Source organism: Meleagris gallopavo, chromosome 2 (assembly GCF_000146605.3).
Source record: "Meleagris gallopavo isolate NT-WF06-2002-E0010 breed Aviagen turkey brand Nicholas breeding stock chromosome 2, Turkey_5.1, whole genome shotgun sequence".
Lineage (NCBI taxonomy): Eukaryota > Metazoa > Chordata > Aves > Galliformes > Phasianidae > Meleagris > Meleagris gallopavo.
This window is the reverse complement of record NC_015012.2, coordinates 28,808,807-28,829,284: the sequence shown is the minus strand read 5'-3', so window position 1 is coordinate 28,829,284 and position 20,478 is coordinate 28,808,807. Positions and strand designations below refer to the sequence as shown.

Here is a 20,478-nt window from a genome sequence, read left to right as displayed (position 1 = left end):
TTCTTCCACATTCAGATGGTTTTTAATCTGCTTGAAATCTGGCAAATAGTAAACCCAGTTCTGACTTAGGAAATATCTGGAACAGAAGAAAAAATAGTGCTCGATTCTCTTAATAGGCAAAGCCCTGCCCTGTGATGTACAACACACCATTACTATTAATAGCAAAGGTCTTATGCCAGTGGACTGTATATTGCTGAGATCTGTTAAATAAGGGTCTGCAAACCAACATAGATTTCTATGGATCTTAGTCCTTTTTGTTTATCAGCAAATTTGATGTCACAGATTCATCATTTAATTTAGCAGGGTCTGAGCACAGCTTGCTGCAGTTCCTCACTAGCATCACTAGATGCATTAGATAATCTGTCCCTCATGTTTTCAGAATGTTCAGGCACAGTGACAGTCCTTGTCACTGCAAACAGGAGGGGAAGAGTCATGATCCACTGAAAATATGTGGAGTTGGTTTCTCATGGATGGGCACAGTTGTATAACCGCTGTGCTTTCATATTCTCTTCAGGTATCAGAAGATATATTTACCCTGGGACAATGCTGCTCTCAGAGCACAATGGGTTGAAAGCATGGAGTACTTAGAAAAATTAACTATTTTTACTGAGAATCAATATATTTTTATTTGTTTCACAGCTTAACACTGATGCTCTGTTATTGGAAAAGCACCTTTTTTTTTTTTAAACACACACATACTCCTTCACCCCACTGGCATAAGCAACCTTGCACAATTTGATAGCATCTCTTGATAAATATTAAGTATTGGTAGAGCTCACCTGCACTGCAACATGCCAGTAAGACAATACACAGATGAACTGACTCCAGATGGGTAGCAGCAGATAAAGCTTGACTATGCATTCAGGATGTTATCTCACTGCAAGCATGTAAACCTGCTTTTCATCTCAAAATTTTGAGATGCTGAATTGGTAGAGGTAATATTACCCAGCTTGGCTACATGTTTTGAAATATCTTGAAAAATAAACAGGCTTACTCCGGCACAGTACTGAGACAAATTTTTAAGATAAGCTATCTAAAGCTATTGTCATGAGAGCAAATAAGTAACTAGTAAAACATCTCCCTATCATATCTTATTTTGTGTGAACTTTGAAAGATTTGAGAAGTTATGCTGTGTTCAATCAGACAAAATGTCTGTGCTTCAGAATACCTCAGGCAGTACAACGTACAACAATTTTCATTTCTTTCCAAGCAAGACCTCCAGCTGTATCTACATAAACATTTTTAAAACGTGTATTTTGAGCCACTGTCTAAAGTAAAGTTTCCCAGAAAACGCTCCGGTAAATCTTGCAAATTCCCTCTATGACAATAAAATTAATCTCCTAAATGTTTTCACTATTTATGACTGCATATACCAAGCCTTTTGTTTTGTAGCAATGTAGGATTTAATTAAATTTTTCCAAGTCTTCCAAAAACACTGCCATATGAAAATATTTCTTTTCCTCTTTTCTAGTTTATCAACAATTAATCATGTAGAAAAGCTGGTTTAGAATGCTTCTACTTATTGGCTGTCACTTCTCCCTGTTTTAAAAAGACTTCTGAAATGCTGACCAGCCCTAAAGCACATTAAATCCTTGGTGTACATTATTCAACATACCTGAATTAATATGGAAATGTATTCATGATGTGGTTGTAATGAACACACTTTGATTCCAGAATCTTCACTTCTGGCAGTCCATCAACCATATGATCCAAGAGCATATGGCACTTTTGAAGAAAGCTGATTTTCCTCCTAAGAAAACTATTAGAAACATGGCAATATCCATTTTATTTGTCCTCTCCGTTATCTTATGTGATTATGGGAGATGTTAAAAGGAAGGGTTTTCCTCTCAAATTTTGATATTTATGTGCTGCTTCTAATTATCCTTTGGTTGCCTGTACTCTTCCCTTTCTCCCTTTACTGGTCAAGCTTGCAGAGCATTCCTCAATTTTCCTTCAAGATGACCTTTGTTCATAAAATATTTTCTCTCTGTTCTCTAGTAGACTTGCATAGTTTTCTTAAGGTGAATTTTTACTCTCTGATATATTTATCTTCCTCTCACTTTTGACAGTTTAGATGGTCCTTTGGGCAACCTAATTTCTATTTCTTGAAGCCTTTTTTCTTAGCAGTGCTATGTCCTTTGTTATCCTTCCAACATTTACAATTAGTTACTGTCTTAGTTCAGCTTTCTACCAATAGTCATTTGCTTTTCATTTCTTATGTCTTACTTTCGTTTTCAAAGTCACATCACTGAAGGTGGTTCAGGCTTCTGTGTCTTGCATGATAATGAAATGACAAACTGAATCTGAGAAAAGAACTCCCAGGATACTCAAAGGAAGAGCAGGGCACCTGCAGGAGGAGGTTGGGAGAAGTGAATCACCAAATCACCTGTTTAACCACTGGAATTGATAATCTATTGCTCAGTAGACATCTCAGGGTGAGATACCAGCATTGTTGGGGGTTCTAGCCAAAAGCAGATACATTTTTCTGTACAAAAGATGAAGAGGAAAGGAAGAAAGCAGCAGCTTTAGTGGCAATCAAGGGAATATGTACAAAAGAGTTTTGCAACTAACCATAAGGTCACGTCATATCACTGTCATCTCTTTCACTCTAAATTGCATAATCCACGTTTTAGATGTGCAGAGAAGTAAGGAGATTAGTCACTGACTCTTCCTAATTCTCTCTCTAGAGAATGTTTTGTTCCTTATAACTTCTCTACTGCCCTTTTCTGTGTGCCCTCTCTCTTTTAACTTTTTAATCAAAGATAGTATTCTAAGTTTATCTTTCTTTTCACTTTTCACCACGCGTTTCAAAATAACACTCGGCTACTGTCAAAACAATGCAAAATTGCACATGGCCCATGCATATATAGTTTTATCTGTTAATTACTCCCCTGACATCATTTCCCAATCCTACTCCAGCTCAGGTTCTAACCAAACCTTTGCTTAGAATCCATATGCTAGTAGCTTCCCCTTTTCCTCTTGCCAAAGTTCACACAGACATTGTGAATTCCCGAACAGCTTTCTCCAAATTGTTCCAGGTGAAAAACTGAGCTGCATTTTTCTCACAGCAACCAGATTCCTTGCAACACCTGCTTGTGCATTTGTGGGTCAGTATAGTAGACATTTGTACCTGCTCAGTGCTTCTACAATGTCTAATATTCACATTTACTTTTGCTACCTGTTTACTTTACTTGTGTAACAGCAAGCAGTCTTATGAAAGGAGTTCAAGGAAGGACTGCATAAATTATATTGCAAGTACAAAAAAAAAAAGGGGCGGGGAGGGGAATCTTCTGATTACAAGACAAAGATATCAAACATTTCCATTTAAGGGCTACAAAAGCAATCTGAATCTTTCAGTTCCGGGAGGCAGAATTCTTCATCTGAAAGAGATCGAGTAGTGCCAAAAGAAAATCTCCACAGATGAAGTTGTCATTGGAAAAGAACACAGTTCTTTCAAGAAACGTCTCAAAACACTTTGGAAATGCCAAGTGGGAGATGGAGAAAAACACTTGAGTTAGAGAAAAATGAAACTGGAAATCTCTGTGATTCACTAACCTCAGTAGGAGATCACTACTAGTAACATCCAGGTTCACATAACTCTTGTGCAAATGAAAGGTGAAACAAGAAACTAAAACTGAAACCAGAATCATAAACTGAAGTTTGAAAGGATCAGTATGTATATATAGAGCTACTGGCTGAGCACTGTTAGGAACAACTTGTAGCAATGAAGCTGTTTAGGAAATGCTCTCAGCCAGACTATCTGATTAGAAATGTTATACATACTGGGGGCAAAGTACTACCAAGGTGATGGGTTGATGGTTGGACTAGATGATCTTAGTGATCTTTCCAACCCTAATGATTCTATGATAATATGAATTAGCAGGAATGTTGCTGTACTTCTTATGTGTGATATAGTATATTGGACAGCCTAAAAATACATCAATTATGTCTGGAAAATAGACTGTATGACTGGAGAGAATAGCAAAGAAATGTTTAATCATGCACATATGTGAAAATAGAGAAAAGTAGACAGCGAAGCACTAACTGGAACTTGTGTTTGCAGAAGTCAATTAAGTTTATATACCTTATTTTCACTTTGGGGAAAACAAATGGTTGTAATAGAAGGATACAAGACAGCTAGAAAAGAATCAAAGCATAAAGGTGGTGGTGCTGTGCAGACATCAAGCAAGCAGCAAACCATAAAATCCATTTCCTAAGGAGGAAATGAGTTGATTGAGACATAGATAGCTTAGGCACCAGACCTCAGACATAAAACATTTCTTTCATTTTTGGAGAAGGCTATTGGGTTTGGAGGGGATGAAGGCTCTGATGGGGAGGAAGTTGGGAGGAAGAAAGGGTAGGAGTGAGTGTCTGAAGTCTCTTAAGGGATCCCGAAAGATGCTGCCCAGGGACAAGCATGCTCCCTGTTTATCTCTTATATAGGTATAAAATGCCAGAAACTGTGCAAACATAGCTGCAAAAAAAAAATTGTCATTTGGAGGAATTATGTAGATCACTCCAAAAATAAACTCCAAATATCAAATATGCAACATTAAATTTTACTGTGAAGCCTGCGTTATCTCCTTTTTTAGGGTTTAAAATAGGAACAAAGACAATGATCATACAGATGATGTAAATGTTCATATATACTCTATGGTTTTGGAAACCTATGTAAGATAGCAACATACATTGTGTTGTGCATTTGGGAGGCTTGAGTTACACTAGGAAACACTTCATGTTTGTGTAAGTGAAAGGTGAAACTAGCAACTAAAAGTGAATCTAGAAGCTGAAGATGATCAGTATGCATATATAGAGCTACTAGCTGGCCACCATTTGGAAAACTTTGCAGCAGTGATAATTGGACTAGATGATCTTAGAAGCCTTTTCCAACCTTAATGATTCTGACATGATTCAATGAAGATGTATAAGAAAGTATTAAGAAACGGTCACTGAGGTGAAGAATGTTTTTTAGACTACGTAGGTAACTCACAATGGTCTCTCATGAGGATAGCTAATTGCTTCTTGAGCTTCTAAAGACAGTTTGGCTTCCACTGACCTATGCTAATACTGCTAACTAATTTCATATAGCCCACCAAACACCAACTCCATAATCTGTGGTCTGCTATCAATAACCTGGAAGGAAAGGAAAGTGGAGAAGTGCTCTCAGTGCTGCCCACCATCTCTCCAGCAATTTGTCACTACCAAGCTCTCTCTTCCCTCTGTTCATTTCCCTATCTTGAAGGGAAATGTGTGGTGCTTGTCACTTGGTTTCTCGCAATAGCTCCTTAAGGGGCTGTGGTGCCCCCAGCCTTGCATCTTTGCACAAATACAACCGATTGTTTTTGTAAATGTACTTCATTCCTTCTTACTCAAATTCTTTATGATTACTTGGCCTTTCAGTATCTCTAGATGACAAAACAGTGGAACCACTGATGAACCACAAATCAATTCATGGTTGCTTTTAGACAGCACAAAGAAAGGCCGCCTCATCTATTCCGATGATTCCATAAGCTGTAGTTTTTTATGTCTTGCAGTTGTCTATTCTTCCCACGCATACTTCTCTGATATTCAGAGACAAATGCCACTTTCTAAAACTGTACAAAAAAAAGCAGGACAAGCTGTTGTTCTTTCTGTTCTTTGTTTCATTTTTTCTCTAAATTGTTTCTCCACCTTCATATTTTTGTCTCCCTCTCAGGTAATCCCACAGGTAAGAGGTATGTTTACTACTGATCTTTTATGATTAAGACACTGAACTTGGTCACTGAATGACTCTTATCTATAGGTTCAGACATCTGCCAGCCATGCACTAGTCCCCAGGGGACCTCCCATAACCAAGGTGCCAATTGGTGCTGACTCTAGACCTTAACCCTTAAGCATCAGCATCCCCCAGTGGTTCCATGTATCACTGCAGCTCATTTGAGTATGTGTGTGTGCTTTTTTTTCTAGGTACCCCAACAGTCAACATACATGTAAATTCAAGAAAGGTGCCTCAGAACTAACCAGTACTTAGGAGTCCTCTCAACTCAGTAAATGAATTATATATCACAGATGAAGTTGGATGTGTCTATTAGAAAACAGACCTGTAAGATCAGGGATTTTTAAAAAGAGAGGGGGAAATTAGACAACAAAAATCAGATTCATTATTACACTGCATTTGAAGAACTAAAAATAGGTTGAGAGCCTCTTTGTAGAATATTAGGTTCTACAGCTAATTTTGGCTTTTTTTTTAATTACAAAATCATGACTCATGGAAAAGATACTAATGCAACCATTCATTTTTAATCTGTTTTCTGGTAGAAGTTCATAGATTTAGAAACTATTATCCATCATATCTACTGAAATAGAATTATAAATCAAAAATTCCTGACTGACATTTCATTCACACAGTGAGAGTTCAACTATGTTCTTAAATATATCCTGAACCCTGTTGTGACCTACCATATTTACAGGAGTTGTTTTGGGAAGTACAAAATACTCTGCAGTAAGCATATCCTGGTCACGGCCCTTTGCAAAATAATCTGAATTTGTGCTGATTGGGACTGCCTTCCCTGTTTCCTGAAACATGACAATCACTGAAAAAAGGTCAGCTAAGGGAATACTGTAGAATGATGCTGGAAGGGATGGAGCATAGTAGAAGTGAGAAAAGCAGAAAAATGATGCACACCTAATATGATGCTCGCATCTCCCCAGCTTCCTCCTGCCATGAATGAAAACAGCCACATCAGCACAAGCCCTGCATTGCTGCTGATTCAGCAGAGGGAGAATGGAGTGGGGGAAGCATGCAGGGAAGCAGAGGTGCATCAGAATCTTACCAGACCTGATGCCACAAGTGCCCAGAGAAGCAGCACAGCTTCATCTCATCTGCTCTGTTTTCTAAACAGAAAAGGCCCACAGTATCACCTAGACACTTCTGTCTCTGGTTCTCATACTACAACAGCTGAGGACATCTAGCAGAGTTTTATAACAGATGCATACTGCCACTGTTCCCAGTGCAAACACTGAATACTTGATGGAAAGAAAAGAGAAAAGCAGTAAAAACCCCAAGCCAAACGCCAGAACACATGTGCCTTCTCTGCAATCGGAGGACCAAATACCAGGCTCCTTCCAGAGAGGTAAGAGAAGTGTGATGAGGGCAGTATCTCTGAATCAGGGCCTTCATGAGCAGCAGTCAGCCCGGAGTGCGAATGTGCTGAGACACGACAAACCCATGCAGCACCTCTTGCTGATACTCTGTTATTCTGTGTTCGGAGGATTTTTGAAAGGAAGTTTATTTTTACAAGCTGCTGAGTGCTGACTCTGATGCGGGGCAGCTTTTACTTACGCAAATGCCTCAGTTTTTGTTAAGGCTCTTAGACAGACAGCAATTACTGTGACATTTACAAGAAAAGCTGTGTAGATACACTTGGCTTAGGTTATTCAGTGAAAGTACATCTTGTAACAAATAACGGACAGTTACAGTTCAGCACAAGAAGAGGAGACATCTTTTCATTTTGAGAGCAATCATCTCTCCCTTCCTTTGGAAGTTCTAAAATATTTGAGAAGTCCTAAACAATGTTCCTTAGCAAATGTCATGGTCGCTACCTGAAACTCAGAGTTTGGTATTCACTGTGACAAAACAGCTTTATGCAGTTCAGTCATCCATTTAGCCACCAGTTGCATGAAGTGATGCATAAAAGGTCAGCAACTAGCAAAATAAAAACATCCATTGCAATTCAGTGCATCACACAGCACTGAAAATTAATCCTGCTGCTAAAGAAATGGAAAATGCACAATAAACAGATTACCAGAAATTAAAATTGTTTTAGACCAATTCTCCTGAGCCTTTAAGGTTGTAACAATGATTTCCTGTTTATATGGACTGCTAGAAATCTCAGGTGATTCCCTGCAGAGAGAACCATGAATATGTTTTCCAGAGCTGAGGAAAGGAAAACAGATAGCTATAATGGAAGTGCAGGAGCAGCCAAGCAATAGATTGATTCAACAAGAAAAATTCAATGCATCCCAAAAGATTTCCTAGGATTTGCTCTCCTGCTGCTTAGGGTGCAATTTGTTGTAATGAGAAACTGAGGATTTTGTTTCAGGTGTGTCAGAGCTTATCGTGATGACTTTAAGGTATATATATTAAAAAAATACAAGTGAAAATCACTCTGAAATAAGCTTCTGGATGAAGGGAGAATAAGGATGAGTTCTTTAAGTTATATAAAAAGGTCAAGTACGTCATGCAAACGGCATTTCCTAGGAGATACTAATTGAACAAACAAAGTCAAACCCTTTCCTTCATATCCAATCTCCTGCATTAAACCACACAAAAACTACAGTATGATTCAGTAAGCAAAACAGAGAAAGCTTTATTACATGATCTGGTAAAATCGCTCTTGGTCTCTCTGTAATCTTTGCTCACTGTAAAAAACTCTTCAATGTTCAGTTGTGAAGAACCGAGTTAACGAGTTATAAAACAAAACCCAAAAGAGAGCACTGAAAACGGGAGGCTGCTCTGCTCAGCCAGAGCTGGCACAGTGGGAAGGCCAGCAGGAAGTGTGCCCTGCTGCAGTAATGCACCTGATCAGAAGGCTAAATGGGACACGTGTGATGTGAACTTCATCCCAAAGAAAGATGAGAACTTGCTGGCACTCCTGCCCACCTGTATGAGAGGTAACAGTGACTACAAACACATCACTTCTCTGCAGTACTGGTTTAGCATAGACCACCCAGATTTCTCACTAACTACATTATGGAGGAAGCTCTGAAATGCTGCATTGTTTTTCAGCTGCTGCCCAGAATTTTATGCAGAAACAGGTTTCCAGATGAAATTTCCTCAGGCAAAATACCGCGTGCTGATGGCAGCCTGGTTTGATTACAGAATCTGTAAAATCTGAAGTGCTGATATTCACAGCAGCATATATTGATGTACATGGTGCAGTAGAACCTAAGTGAAGAAAGGGATGCTCTAACACATACCTTCCTCAAAAGAAACATTCATGTATGAACAATACTATATCCAGACACTCAGCTCGGGTTATAAACAACCCAGATATCCAGAACCAAAGACTTTCAAAACAGACCTTTTAAAACAGGACAAACACAGATTAGAGAAGGCAATACCTGCTCATCTCCACTAGAAGACCAAAGCTGCATTACAGCTCCAGGCTCCAATCAATTTCAAGATCTATCACATGAAGTAGAATCTTCTACAGCATCCTTGAATTCCAAAGAAATGCCATCGGACTCAGAAACTCCCCCAGCACACAGTATAGGATCAAGTACTGACAAGTTATCAAAATAACAGAGAGTCTTATTCACTTTGAGCTGAAATTTCATTTTACAAGAATAAACTGTCTGTACAGAGCATAGTGAGAATATACATCCCAGCCAGCACTATTGCCCAGCCTTAATACAGCTCAGCATAAAATACTGATAGCCTCACAAAACATGGTCTGAACCAGAAAGTCAGCTTCTGATCAGAGTGGTGGGGTAACATCTCAAGGAGTTAACAATCAGTTATTATACTTTCTATTATCATTTAATTTACTCTTAGCTTGACTTTGCAAGCAGAAAGGAACTTCTGCCTCATCTATTTATCTGGAAAGCAAAGCAAGAAGTAAAAACCACTAAACGGCATCTAGTCAGCATCTTACCCTGTAATGAGATACTCCCCAACACACACTCATAGCTGGAAACAGCTGAACCCACTGCAGCTCTTACCTGTATGGTCCAAGCGTCCTGCTGCCATAACACAAAGCTTGTTCCCAGGCTTCAAGGTTAATACAGGCATCCATGGCACAGTCCAGCAGTTTCAGCTGATAGATGTTTGTATCTGGAAGACGACTGGTATGGCTGCTCAGGAGATGCTGGCATTTTGCCAGAACCTTCTCCCATTCTGTTATTGGCCACCGTCAAGGAAATATCCTTAAAGCAAAAACCCAGGTCCTAAATGTTGTTAAAAAGGAGTGGGAGCTACAGGGTATTAAGATAAAAAAGCTGCCATTATTTCAGGCTGCTTCCATTCCTGAAAACATACTTGTGAGTGGCAGCTTAGCTAACTGTGCTTTGTTTACACTTAGCAAAACAACTCATAAGGAGGGCAGAATTTCAGCAATAAGAGGTAAATGAAAAAAAAAATAAATTACAAGATACTTTAATAGATAACAAACTAAAATTCAGTTACTTTTGTTTTAGCTGTTGAAGAACCATTATTTACTTAAGTTACTCCTTTAAATCTTACACTCAACAGCAGGAATCCATGGAAATATGCCTTCAAAAAATGGTTCAGGAACTAAAAAAAGAAAATTAATTTTCTATGTACTAAAATAATGACACATACTTTCAAGCTGCACAGGTTTTTTTTCAAATTCTCATAAATTAGAACCTTTTTTGCAATTAATATTTTTTCTTCTTTGAGATAGTTGCAAGAAGCACTGCTTTTTTTTTTTTTTCCCTTATGTATTGCTGCATGCTACCTGCTTTGGAAAAAAAAGCATCACAGTTCTGAGGTCTGAGCACAACCTGTGTTTAGGGATCTTGGCAGAGAAGATGATTTTTACCTCCAATGCTACGAGGAGATTTTTGTGTTTGGTAGAGAGGAAAAATAAGCTGGGGACTGCATTCACATCAGCTGGATGTGCCTTATTTTTATTATACTCTAAACTGGTTTAGCCTCTCAGTGGACCAGCTCCTTCACTTTTTGACCACAGCTAAACTGAATGCTGATCTTCCAAGATTTTAAATGAGTACTGTCATCTGAGACCTTATGAGAGTCCCAGAATGCAAGCAGTCTGAACACTAAAAACTGTTACCATACACAAGTGTAACAAATTAAACAAACAAGCAAGAGTTACAATAAGAGAAGTAACAGCATAGCTTTTATCAGAGTCCTTTCTACACAATCAACTCAAGGACGTTGAGCAATTATCTTCATGATATTACTGCAAATGTTATTCACACCAATCCAGCAATGGATGTAAGTGCACAATGATAACCCTATGGCAAAGTAATTAGTCCTTCCTGAACATGGGAATATTTACATACTTAAATTTAAGAATGTGAACCAGGATGTGTCTGGGCCAGATTTAAAGCGTGGTTGTTACAAGGCTAAACTAATTATTTGTGAATTGCTCTCGTGTCCTTGGATTGAAGTAACTATAAGGGAAGGAATGTTTTATTATAAAATTCCACGTCAACCTTTATATCTCTGACCAACATTAATGTATCCTCTACAACTGATTAGGGACAGACAATCAGAAGAATTGAGGGATATTATTTCTACTTGATACAATTTTTTTAAAAAGGTGGGAAGCACTGACATTCCTGAAAGATTACCATTTTAGCTGATGTGTAGTATTGCTCTGTTTTTATTTCTCATTATGTTGCTTTGTTCATTCACTTGCATCTAATAGCAGAAGCGTTATACCATAAAACCTGTAGGGAACAAATTTTCAGGTACATAAACTGCAAACTAGAAAATCCACTACCAACTGCACTGGGACAAAAAGGGAAGCTGCCTATCTTAGACCTAGTTCCAAGACTGGAGAAGCAGCTTTCAAGCCACTCTGCTGCTGTTGAGCAGCACACAGTAATCCCCATGTACTTGGCTTTAATATCCCAATTTTTGTTCTTAAACTGCATTTTCTAAGACAATTTTAAACACACACACGTTTCCTGTTCTCTTAACTGCAGATTAAGCATTGCAACGCTCTATCAGTAGCTCAGATTTTGGAAATCACTACCTTTCCAAGCTGTAGAAACTATTCATTTAATTTGCTAAAAAAAAAAAAAATTGCAGAAAGGAATCACAGTGTGGCTCAATCAGCAAAGAAGGATTCTGTCCATTCTTGGCAATTGAACCAATGTCAAGACCCTTTACTAATGCATGACAATTAGCAGTGGAGCAGCACTTTGCTGCAGTGGAATAGTTCCCATATCTAAGAACAGAAGCTGAACCTATAATAGCGGCATAATTTTTCAACCAGGCCTGATAGCCATTACTATAGTGTGTTTGATTAATTTGTAAATATTAGCAAAATTAAATTAGCAATATTAAAGATCCTAGCAAAATTCAGTAGGTGCAATTTCTGCTGCAACTAAGTATAAGGACTTGAAATTGTAAGGTATTTTGGCTCCTTATCAGTTGATACCGAAATTATTTCAGTCTCGTGTTGTATATTTATGATTTGAAGTCCAGGTTAAAACATGGGCCCTAAATTACAGTTGAAGATCTTGTTCACTATTGCCCATCTCAAGTCAGTGACTACAGAGAAACTTAAACCAGTTTACAGACTGTATGAGTGTAGCTTAGATGATCATTTCCCTTATCAACAGCCCATTTGCTAGAAGACTGAGTATGTTTGGAATAGAGAGAAAATCTATTTATTTATTTATGGTTAGAGAAAAGAAATTTTGTTTCCTGTTTGGAGTACCGCTGCACAAAATTGCTCTTTAAGCTGATGAAACAGAGTACACAAAGATTTCATTCTCTCTGGCTCCAGAGATAGCCCAGGTTTCAGAAAACAGCAAGACACCTTACTACAATATAGAGGAATACACAGTCAGCAAAATTCCACTGAATAGATGAAGATGAGAAATGGATCAATACGGACAAATTCTTCCAGAAAAAAATCTCCACTTCTCTTTCACTTATCCTTTTTTGGTCTTTGCTGTTCTCTGGAGTTTTAATTGAATTGAATGCATACATGATGGCCATTAGGCTCCAATCCTGTTATTACATTTAATTTGCTTAACTATCACTTACTGTTATGCGAGTTATTACAATGATTCAATAATTTTTGCAGTTACCTTGCCTATGATTATGCCTTCGTTACCGTCATTGCTATGTAAGGAATGAGAACCTGAATTGTTCACCATGGGCGTAATGGGACAAACAACATTTCAGTTTGAGTTTTATTCCATTTAGAAATGGGTTTATATGAAGACTGTGATGGCAGAAGTCTAAGTTTGAGCCAAATTATATCTTCTCCACCCCAGATACCTGCTACCCCTGCCATGAAGCAGTTCCATTCCAAGAAATCAGAGACTCTATTATCAGTAGCTCAACTGGGAATATTACATGGTTTCTGTGTACTCAAGTGAATTAAAATTCTTTTTAAAACAACATAAAAGAAAAACTTTTAGGGGAGAAATCTCAAAAGATTAACTGCTCTTACTTCATGATTGTGCTCACAACAGAATGACAGACTTTTGCACTGAAAGGATACCTTCTTTTGATTTTGGATATTTCACCTCATTAACAGCATCTTTGACTTCCTTCCAGGCAGGCTCTTCACCTGCCAATTTCTTAGCATCCTGGTTAAAGAGAAGTAAGCATTTGATTAGAAAAGCAGAAAAATGAGAGGATACAATAATGATGAAAAGTAATCTAAAAAAAAAAACAAAACACACACTGACAAAAGCAAATTTGGAGAATTTGATCATGTTTTTCTGGAAGAATACAAAAATTAATTTTACTTTATCTTCACACTTAGCCAGTGTTTGTAAGCAAAGGAGAAGATATGAAAGAAAGTGAATGCAGACATGGAAACATCAAATACTCAAGCCAGATGCTAAGTTTACAAGAAGAGCTACGATCACTCAGGAAACAGAACCAGTGGCATGTGACTTTTTTCTACAAAACACATTGAGAAGATCAATTTCTCTCAAAAACCCAATACCTAATACTTCACAGACTCTTAACCACACTGTAAAAGGTATTCAGCAAATAATTTTGTTTAACCACATGCTGATTATTGAGACTTCATAAGCAGAGGAAGGCTCTGATTGCAAGCATGAGCTTACAGGAAATGTCTACAACTCAGAAAAAGCTGAACTTTGGTTTTGTTTTATAATTCATTGTTATTTCTTTCTTATTCCACCCAATTATATAAACAGTTACATTTTCCTATCATTTTGTTATAAAGAAGGCAAAAATGATTAATGGTTACAGCAGAAGGGAAAACGGTTTCTCTTCCAGCTCTCTAGCAGGGACTAACTGCACCTCAGGCAAACCACTCGGAACAAATTTATTAAAGCATCCTACAGACACAGCTAAGCATCTTGAGGGATTTCCAAAAGCATCTAGCTATTCAATTTCCATTGCTATAAGCACTTAAATACCTTTAAAAATCTGGCCTTTAAGACATTGCAGTTCATTATCTCTCTCTCCTTACAAAAGGCTCTGCTACTCTCAAAAGACTTTTTAAGTGTAAATTCAGGACTACTTTAAATACAGTTCTGAAAGATCAGCCTTCAGCAGGGATGGAGGCCTGGAGATTAATAGAGAACATGCGTTAGAATCTAACCAAATGCTCTGTAACCAACAGATGCTCACTGTTTATGAGAGGACTGCCTCTATTTATTAAAAAGCTTGCAATTTGTATCTGTCTAGAAAAGCATAATTTTCATACACCACTGCTCCTTATTTACCTTGAATTCAAAGCAGAAAATATTTATAGTAAGAATCAGCACTCACTTTCCCATTCAAGTTTTGCAGTTTTGTTCTTCCATGTACTCCATAAGACCCCAGACCTCTGTGTATTCCTGGGAAGATTAAATTGGACTGCTATCAGCTGCCCTACATATATGTAGGACACAAATTACAAGCAGGGAAGCTTTACCTCAATGCATTTGGCATGTGTACTTCCCACGCAATCAATTCTCTGATCAAAAAGCTCATCTGGAAATAACACTGCACATAGCTGAATTTTCCACCAGAAGAACATAAGGTGAACGTTAGGAGAAGCAATCATATGTTGTAGAAACGTCAGTACAGTTAATGGACGTAACGAGCTCTGTTCCTCCTTTGCAAGAAACCTACATTGATCCATTAGCTTTAGCATGACCTCTCCCAGTTTTTGAGGGAATATGTCCATTTCTGAGCTCACCCTGCAATCTAATTCTAAAACCTTTGTAGATAAGTGCTGTTCACTGTTGGATTTAAAAGATAAATCTAGATATTAATAACGATGTCTGTGAAATATAGGGTTTAAGGAGCAACGTGGAAAACAAAAATTCATTTAAGTCCAAATACAATTCTCAGTGTTTCTGCAGCATGTAATAAGCCTCACAACTAAAAACTCGGAAACAAGGGAAATGAGATGGATTTGTAAATCAAAGAAAGAAACCTATGCAACAAGTCACAGGCAAATGACTGATATGAAGGAACATCAGGATTTGATTTGCTCACTGTGGGACTGATGGATGAATCAAGTTAAAACATTCATTGACAACTTTTTCAGTTGCTTTGCTTTGTCTTCTAGAATTTCATTAACAACACAAAGCAGTCCAAGGTTGGAGTTTCCTCTAACCTTTACACTAGAGCATAGGGAAAAAATAATCACAGGCTTTAAAAATATCAGGTAGAGAATAAGGAGTGACTCTTGGTCAAATAATCTCAAAACCCTCTCTGGATTCATGGTCTTTATCCCTTTTGTAGGAAGGAGCTGGGCACCCAGCCCAGCCCTGGGAAGGATTTAAGTCACAAGTTTCAAAGAGATATTTTCTTTGTTTTCAAGAAGAGGCATTTTGGGGACTGGCTTATATAAGAAAAAGCAAAGACCTGGTCTTGCCTATTCTTCATCAAATATTCATACACCAAAGACGACCTGCCCTCTCCTGAACACCCTCGCTCAAGGCACAGTGGCTGCTTCCATACAGACAGCCAAGTAAGAGTTGCAAGGCCACCACAAATGACTGTCACTGAAAACATTCTGTCCTCCACACTAAATGACAATGGTTTCTTCTGGACACAAAATCTATCACTAAAAAATTATAATCCAGTGAGGCAGCAGCACGTAATTCTGCTCCTGGTCTCTTTCCATGATAGCTTTTAAAATATCTTTATAAGGGAACTTTATGAAACTTAATATTTTAACAGTTTAAGAGCTACAGACACCTCAAATATCTGAGCATTTCACAATAAAGAGTAGGCCGCAACTTTATGATTTGCTTAATTTCTAAAAAATTTAAGTGTCAAGTACAGATGTGAATCTGAAAGAACAATTCTGACCAACTTAAAAACCAATGAGGTTTTCTCAGGTTTTGTTTGAAGAAGGTTTCTGAAGAGCTCAGACATTTAAATAATGACATGGCATTTTAAAGTAGATCCCTACTACATTATACTCTGAAAGCACAAATAACAACTTTCTAATTCTATTTAATGGTGCAGCAACCACTGACAGCATGTTTGTAGTAAACACATTAACTCAGAATTTTAGACCTGGTGTCAAGAGGAAAGCATTACATGATTCACATGGACTGCATTTTACAGAATCCTACATTTTCACCCACTTTCAGTCTTAAAAATGACTTTGTTAAGAGCTATGCGAATGTGGAAGGTCAGCGCACAGTGCTGGCCCTAATGAACTGTCATGACCAAAATTTACCTGTGACATATGTCTCAGAAGCTCCCCTGTCCTGCCCCTTGAAAAAAAAAAAGAAAGCCAGATGCACAAATGCCAGTTCAACTATCCTGCTCAACTTTACAAGGTTGTCCTCACCAAAAGCTGAGCTGGCAAAAGAGAAGGCCTCATATTCTTTGCCATACGACTCTGAATAGGGTGGCTGTGATATGTAGTGATTCCAAGGTTACTCCACAGAATAAAAAGTGTTCTGTTCCCAGTAAGACTGTCATGAAGGGGTGAGCCCTAATTCAGAACAAAATGGATTTGTACATTTTATTTTAGAATTCTGAAAGTAAAATAAGACACATTGTGGCTGCACACCATATTGCAGCTGTGAAGTACATTGTACAGACTCTGGTGTCTGGGATGGCAAAAGAACTGAGGGTAGTAATACCCTAAATTGTACTGGAATATTTAACAGTCCTTCACACCATTCACATTTAAGGACTCTACTTAGGCAAACAGATAAAGATGAAAGTTTCCCCACACCCTGCATACAATCAGTGGAAAGAAAACAAGTACATTCAGATAGTTGCATGAATATCCTTCCGCTAATACTGTTTAACTTAGCTACACATTATGTTTCCCCAGCAACTTAAAATGAAGCATCAAAAACTACAGTAGGAAATTTATTACAATGACATGCTTTCAAGAAAGAGAAAATTAAGATCAACATCCATCTCAAGAAATTTAATCTAACAAAATGAAATGGGACTAAGATAAATTTATCCCAGCAACATCTTGGAGTTAATCAAGTTTTAAAGCGCAAACTTAGAGAGAAACAAATAGAGAAACAGCTTGCAGCCTCTTCCAGATCCAAATCCAGTGTGTCAGACTCATAATTCTGCACACACAAAAAAAATAGCATTTCTTTAAGAATCACACTCCACTCTTATTCACTGCAACCTATTTCTACTCATTTCTGTGATTTTTTTTAAACATGCGCTTTTTTAAAAAGCACTTTCAAAGACCACTGTATCTATATATTTTGTGTTGCAGGGGAAGTAAAACATCTCCTCCTACTGAATACCCTGCGTGTAAAACCAGTCTTAGCCTTCTTGGACAGAGCAGAATACAACATTTTTCACTTCTGTTCAGATACCCATGCTGAGATGCATGTGACCAAATGTAGATATTTGGACTACTTTTCTATTCAACAGAGAAAGAAAGGCACTCTCAGGATGCAACTTGTGTTGTTCTAAAGCAAAGTGCTAAAATACGTAGGTCACTTTGAAAATAAGGTCTCCTCTCCCATTTATAACACTATTTGGTAGAGCAAATTCTCAGCTGCAAAACAGTATTTCTCAACATAGTCACCACCATTACCTAACCTGCATGCTGTGCCCATAAAAAGCAGCACCAGCAGAGGTGATCCACTGTTGCTGATCACCACTGCTGAAATGCACTGCCCAGCTCCTCACTGCGCCCACATCCACCATTTGGGCTCTATAAACATTCAGTAAATATAGATGAATGGCAGTGGGTGTCATTTTTTTCCACATGGAGGAATTCAGTGGTACTCTTTTGCTTCATACGTTCTTCCATGTCAGACGCTATTCTGTCAGACCACCCCTCTGCTGCCATCTGTCACATAGCAACAGCATGTAATGGAATATTGGTAGGAAGGTTCGACCTCTACTGTCATAACACCAACGTCTGCCTCAAACATCATGTGCCAACATAATAAAATAGGAGGCACTACTTTCAGAGCAGCCATCACACATCAGATGAATAGCAGCAGTCAAAGAGAGTCCTTTCTTCTCCATTTTACCCATAGCAGAAAGCAAGAGAAACTAGCTCAGATGCTCTATAGCTGTCCAAGATTTGGTGAAATAAATCGTAGTTTTAGAACTCCATTTCAGATGTGGGACTTGTTTCCTACCTTTACATAGGTGGCATAATTTCTTTCAAGGTCTAATTTAATAAGCAATTCCAGTTACTCTGTATGATTTACCTGTCCTCATATATGTTTATTATTCTCTCAGTCTTTGTCAATCACAAATATAACTGGCAATGATTTTGCAATTACTTTCAATTCATTCATGAAAATGCTGGGTACTGTAGGAACAGGGTCATTACGAACACACACTTGTTACCTGGTAAGCATTATATACAACTGATGATTATGGTGATTTAATGTTTAAGTGTGGTGTCAGAACAATCATTAGAGTGTATATGTATAAAATCTTGTAATAAGAAAAGAAAAAAGACACCAAAAAAGCTGAAAGCTTTTCACTAGTCTTGAATCTCACAGCCCACCTCATTTTTTTCAATAATGATGACACTCACAAATCAAGTGTTACTATGATATATTTTCTGTTTTATATGCACTCTTTGTGACAAAAATCTAAGCTGCACTGCAGGCAATATTTCTTTTCTCAAAAAGCAGCATACTTGTAGGATACTGGGTTGCTTAGTCATGACTGCACAAGGGCTATCCCAGTTCTTTTCATTGCTCTTTCTTCAAACTGCTTCACAAAACCCTTGTGGGACATCCAACTTAGTAGGTCCCCACCACTGTAGGATGACTGGCTCTTTGCAGAGCCAAGACCCCAGCACCTATGATGGAAGTTGTTCATTTCATGGGCAACAGGACCAAGCTTTGTTGTTTGTGACAGCACTGTCATTATAAACTTCCTTATTTCAGATGCTTAAAGCTTCTCACCAAAAAATTCCCACCCAAACTGCATAAGTTACATGCAGAAATAAAAATACATTAGACCATGAGAAGAATAATAAATGGAAGTTCACGACTTATCAACTTATAAAAGCCAGAGGATGAGAGGAAGGGAGGAAAATGAAAGTATTAACGCTTTTGCACAGGAGAAAAAGGATCTTATGCCAGACCATCCAAAAATTCTTGGCACATTTGTAATTCCACTGTAATTTCTATGATCAGACCAAAAATTCTCATGGGTAATTTGGTTACCTGAGGAAGAATACTGTTCAGCCTAATCCATAGCAACTATGTGGTTGGGATTTCAGACTTAGAAATTGCACATTTGTTAAGGCAATCTCTAGGCCTATCAACAATTGAACTGACAAGTGTCAGGCAAATCTACATTGCTTCTTGAGTCTACAAATGAAGATGCAACAGGTATGTCAGCATGAGACACACAGATCCAAAATTCTCAGAATATGTAGTTATTCACACACATAATTCACAATCACAAGTACACTTAAGTTTCAGTGCATGCTTAAACTCCATCGAAGTTAGTATTTGTGCAGATGACTAAACATTTTGCTGAGTTCAGTTATTCCTGCACCAAAGTTGCATTTATGCTTCAGTGATTTGAAGAATTTATGCCCACTGAATAATTGATTCTACCTGAAGACATATATACTGACATGAAGTTACATATTTATTTTGAACATTCATAGGAAAACAATTTAATATCTTAACGCATGATATATCACTTGATTAAATGGTAGCTTTAGTAATTAGGTTTTTTAACGTAAGCTGCAATGTAAAATGACAGTATTCACTGGAGCATAAATTCACTGTTTCTTGAATGAATGGATTCAGAAAAACACACGCAAGGTGATTAAGATCATATACAGTTATCCATTTATCCTATACCTTAAAATATTAGACAGATTTCAAAAGTGAAAGGGGAAATTCCTGGACGGCTGACAAAATTGACCGCCTAGATCACTATCATGCTGCTTTTCTATTCAATGACAATGAACAAATCCACACTGACTAGTCTACCAGTTTTTTTAAAATCATTAATAAAAAGATTCAGTTCATTTTGTACAATTACAGCTCTTATGAGTGGATAGCACCTGGAGTTTCCTCCTGTAGAATTTTTGCCAACAAATTTGACTGCTTTGTGGCTGAGTATCAGTTTCACAGCATCAAAGGAGAGGTATATGAATACCCTTAAAAGATGTCATACAGCATTTTAGTCATTTAAAGCACTTCTATTCTGGAGAATTGTTAATGACCATGTAAGTTAAACTGGAGAAGCTATCCAAGGTCTTTAATAGAAGCAGCTAAAAATGCTCTGTAAAGCAAGCAATTGCTTGACACTGCCTGTTGTCAGCACCTTTCTACTTGTCTGTTATCCTGATTCAATAATACTGATTT

General features: G+C 37.8%; 1 protein-coding gene across 1 annotated transcript in view; it reads right to left on the bottom strand.

The window, feature by feature from the left end:
• Positions 1-14,858, bottom strand: part of LOC104909329 (histone-lysine N-methyltransferase SMYD3-like) — a 49,996-nt gene extending 35,138 nt beyond the window's left edge. Inside the window, exons 1-3 of the mRNA XM_010706947.3 lie at positions 14,604-14,858; positions 13,209-13,296; positions 9,703-9,877 (exon numbers count right to left, since the gene is read on the bottom strand). Of these exons, the coding sequence (XP_010705249.1) occupies positions 9,703-9,877; positions 13,209-13,296; positions 14,604-14,858 (518 nt within the window). The remainder of the gene's footprint in view (positions 1-9,702; positions 9,878-13,208; positions 13,297-14,603) is intronic.
• Between the last annotated feature and the right edge of the window lie 5,620 nt (positions 14,859-20,478).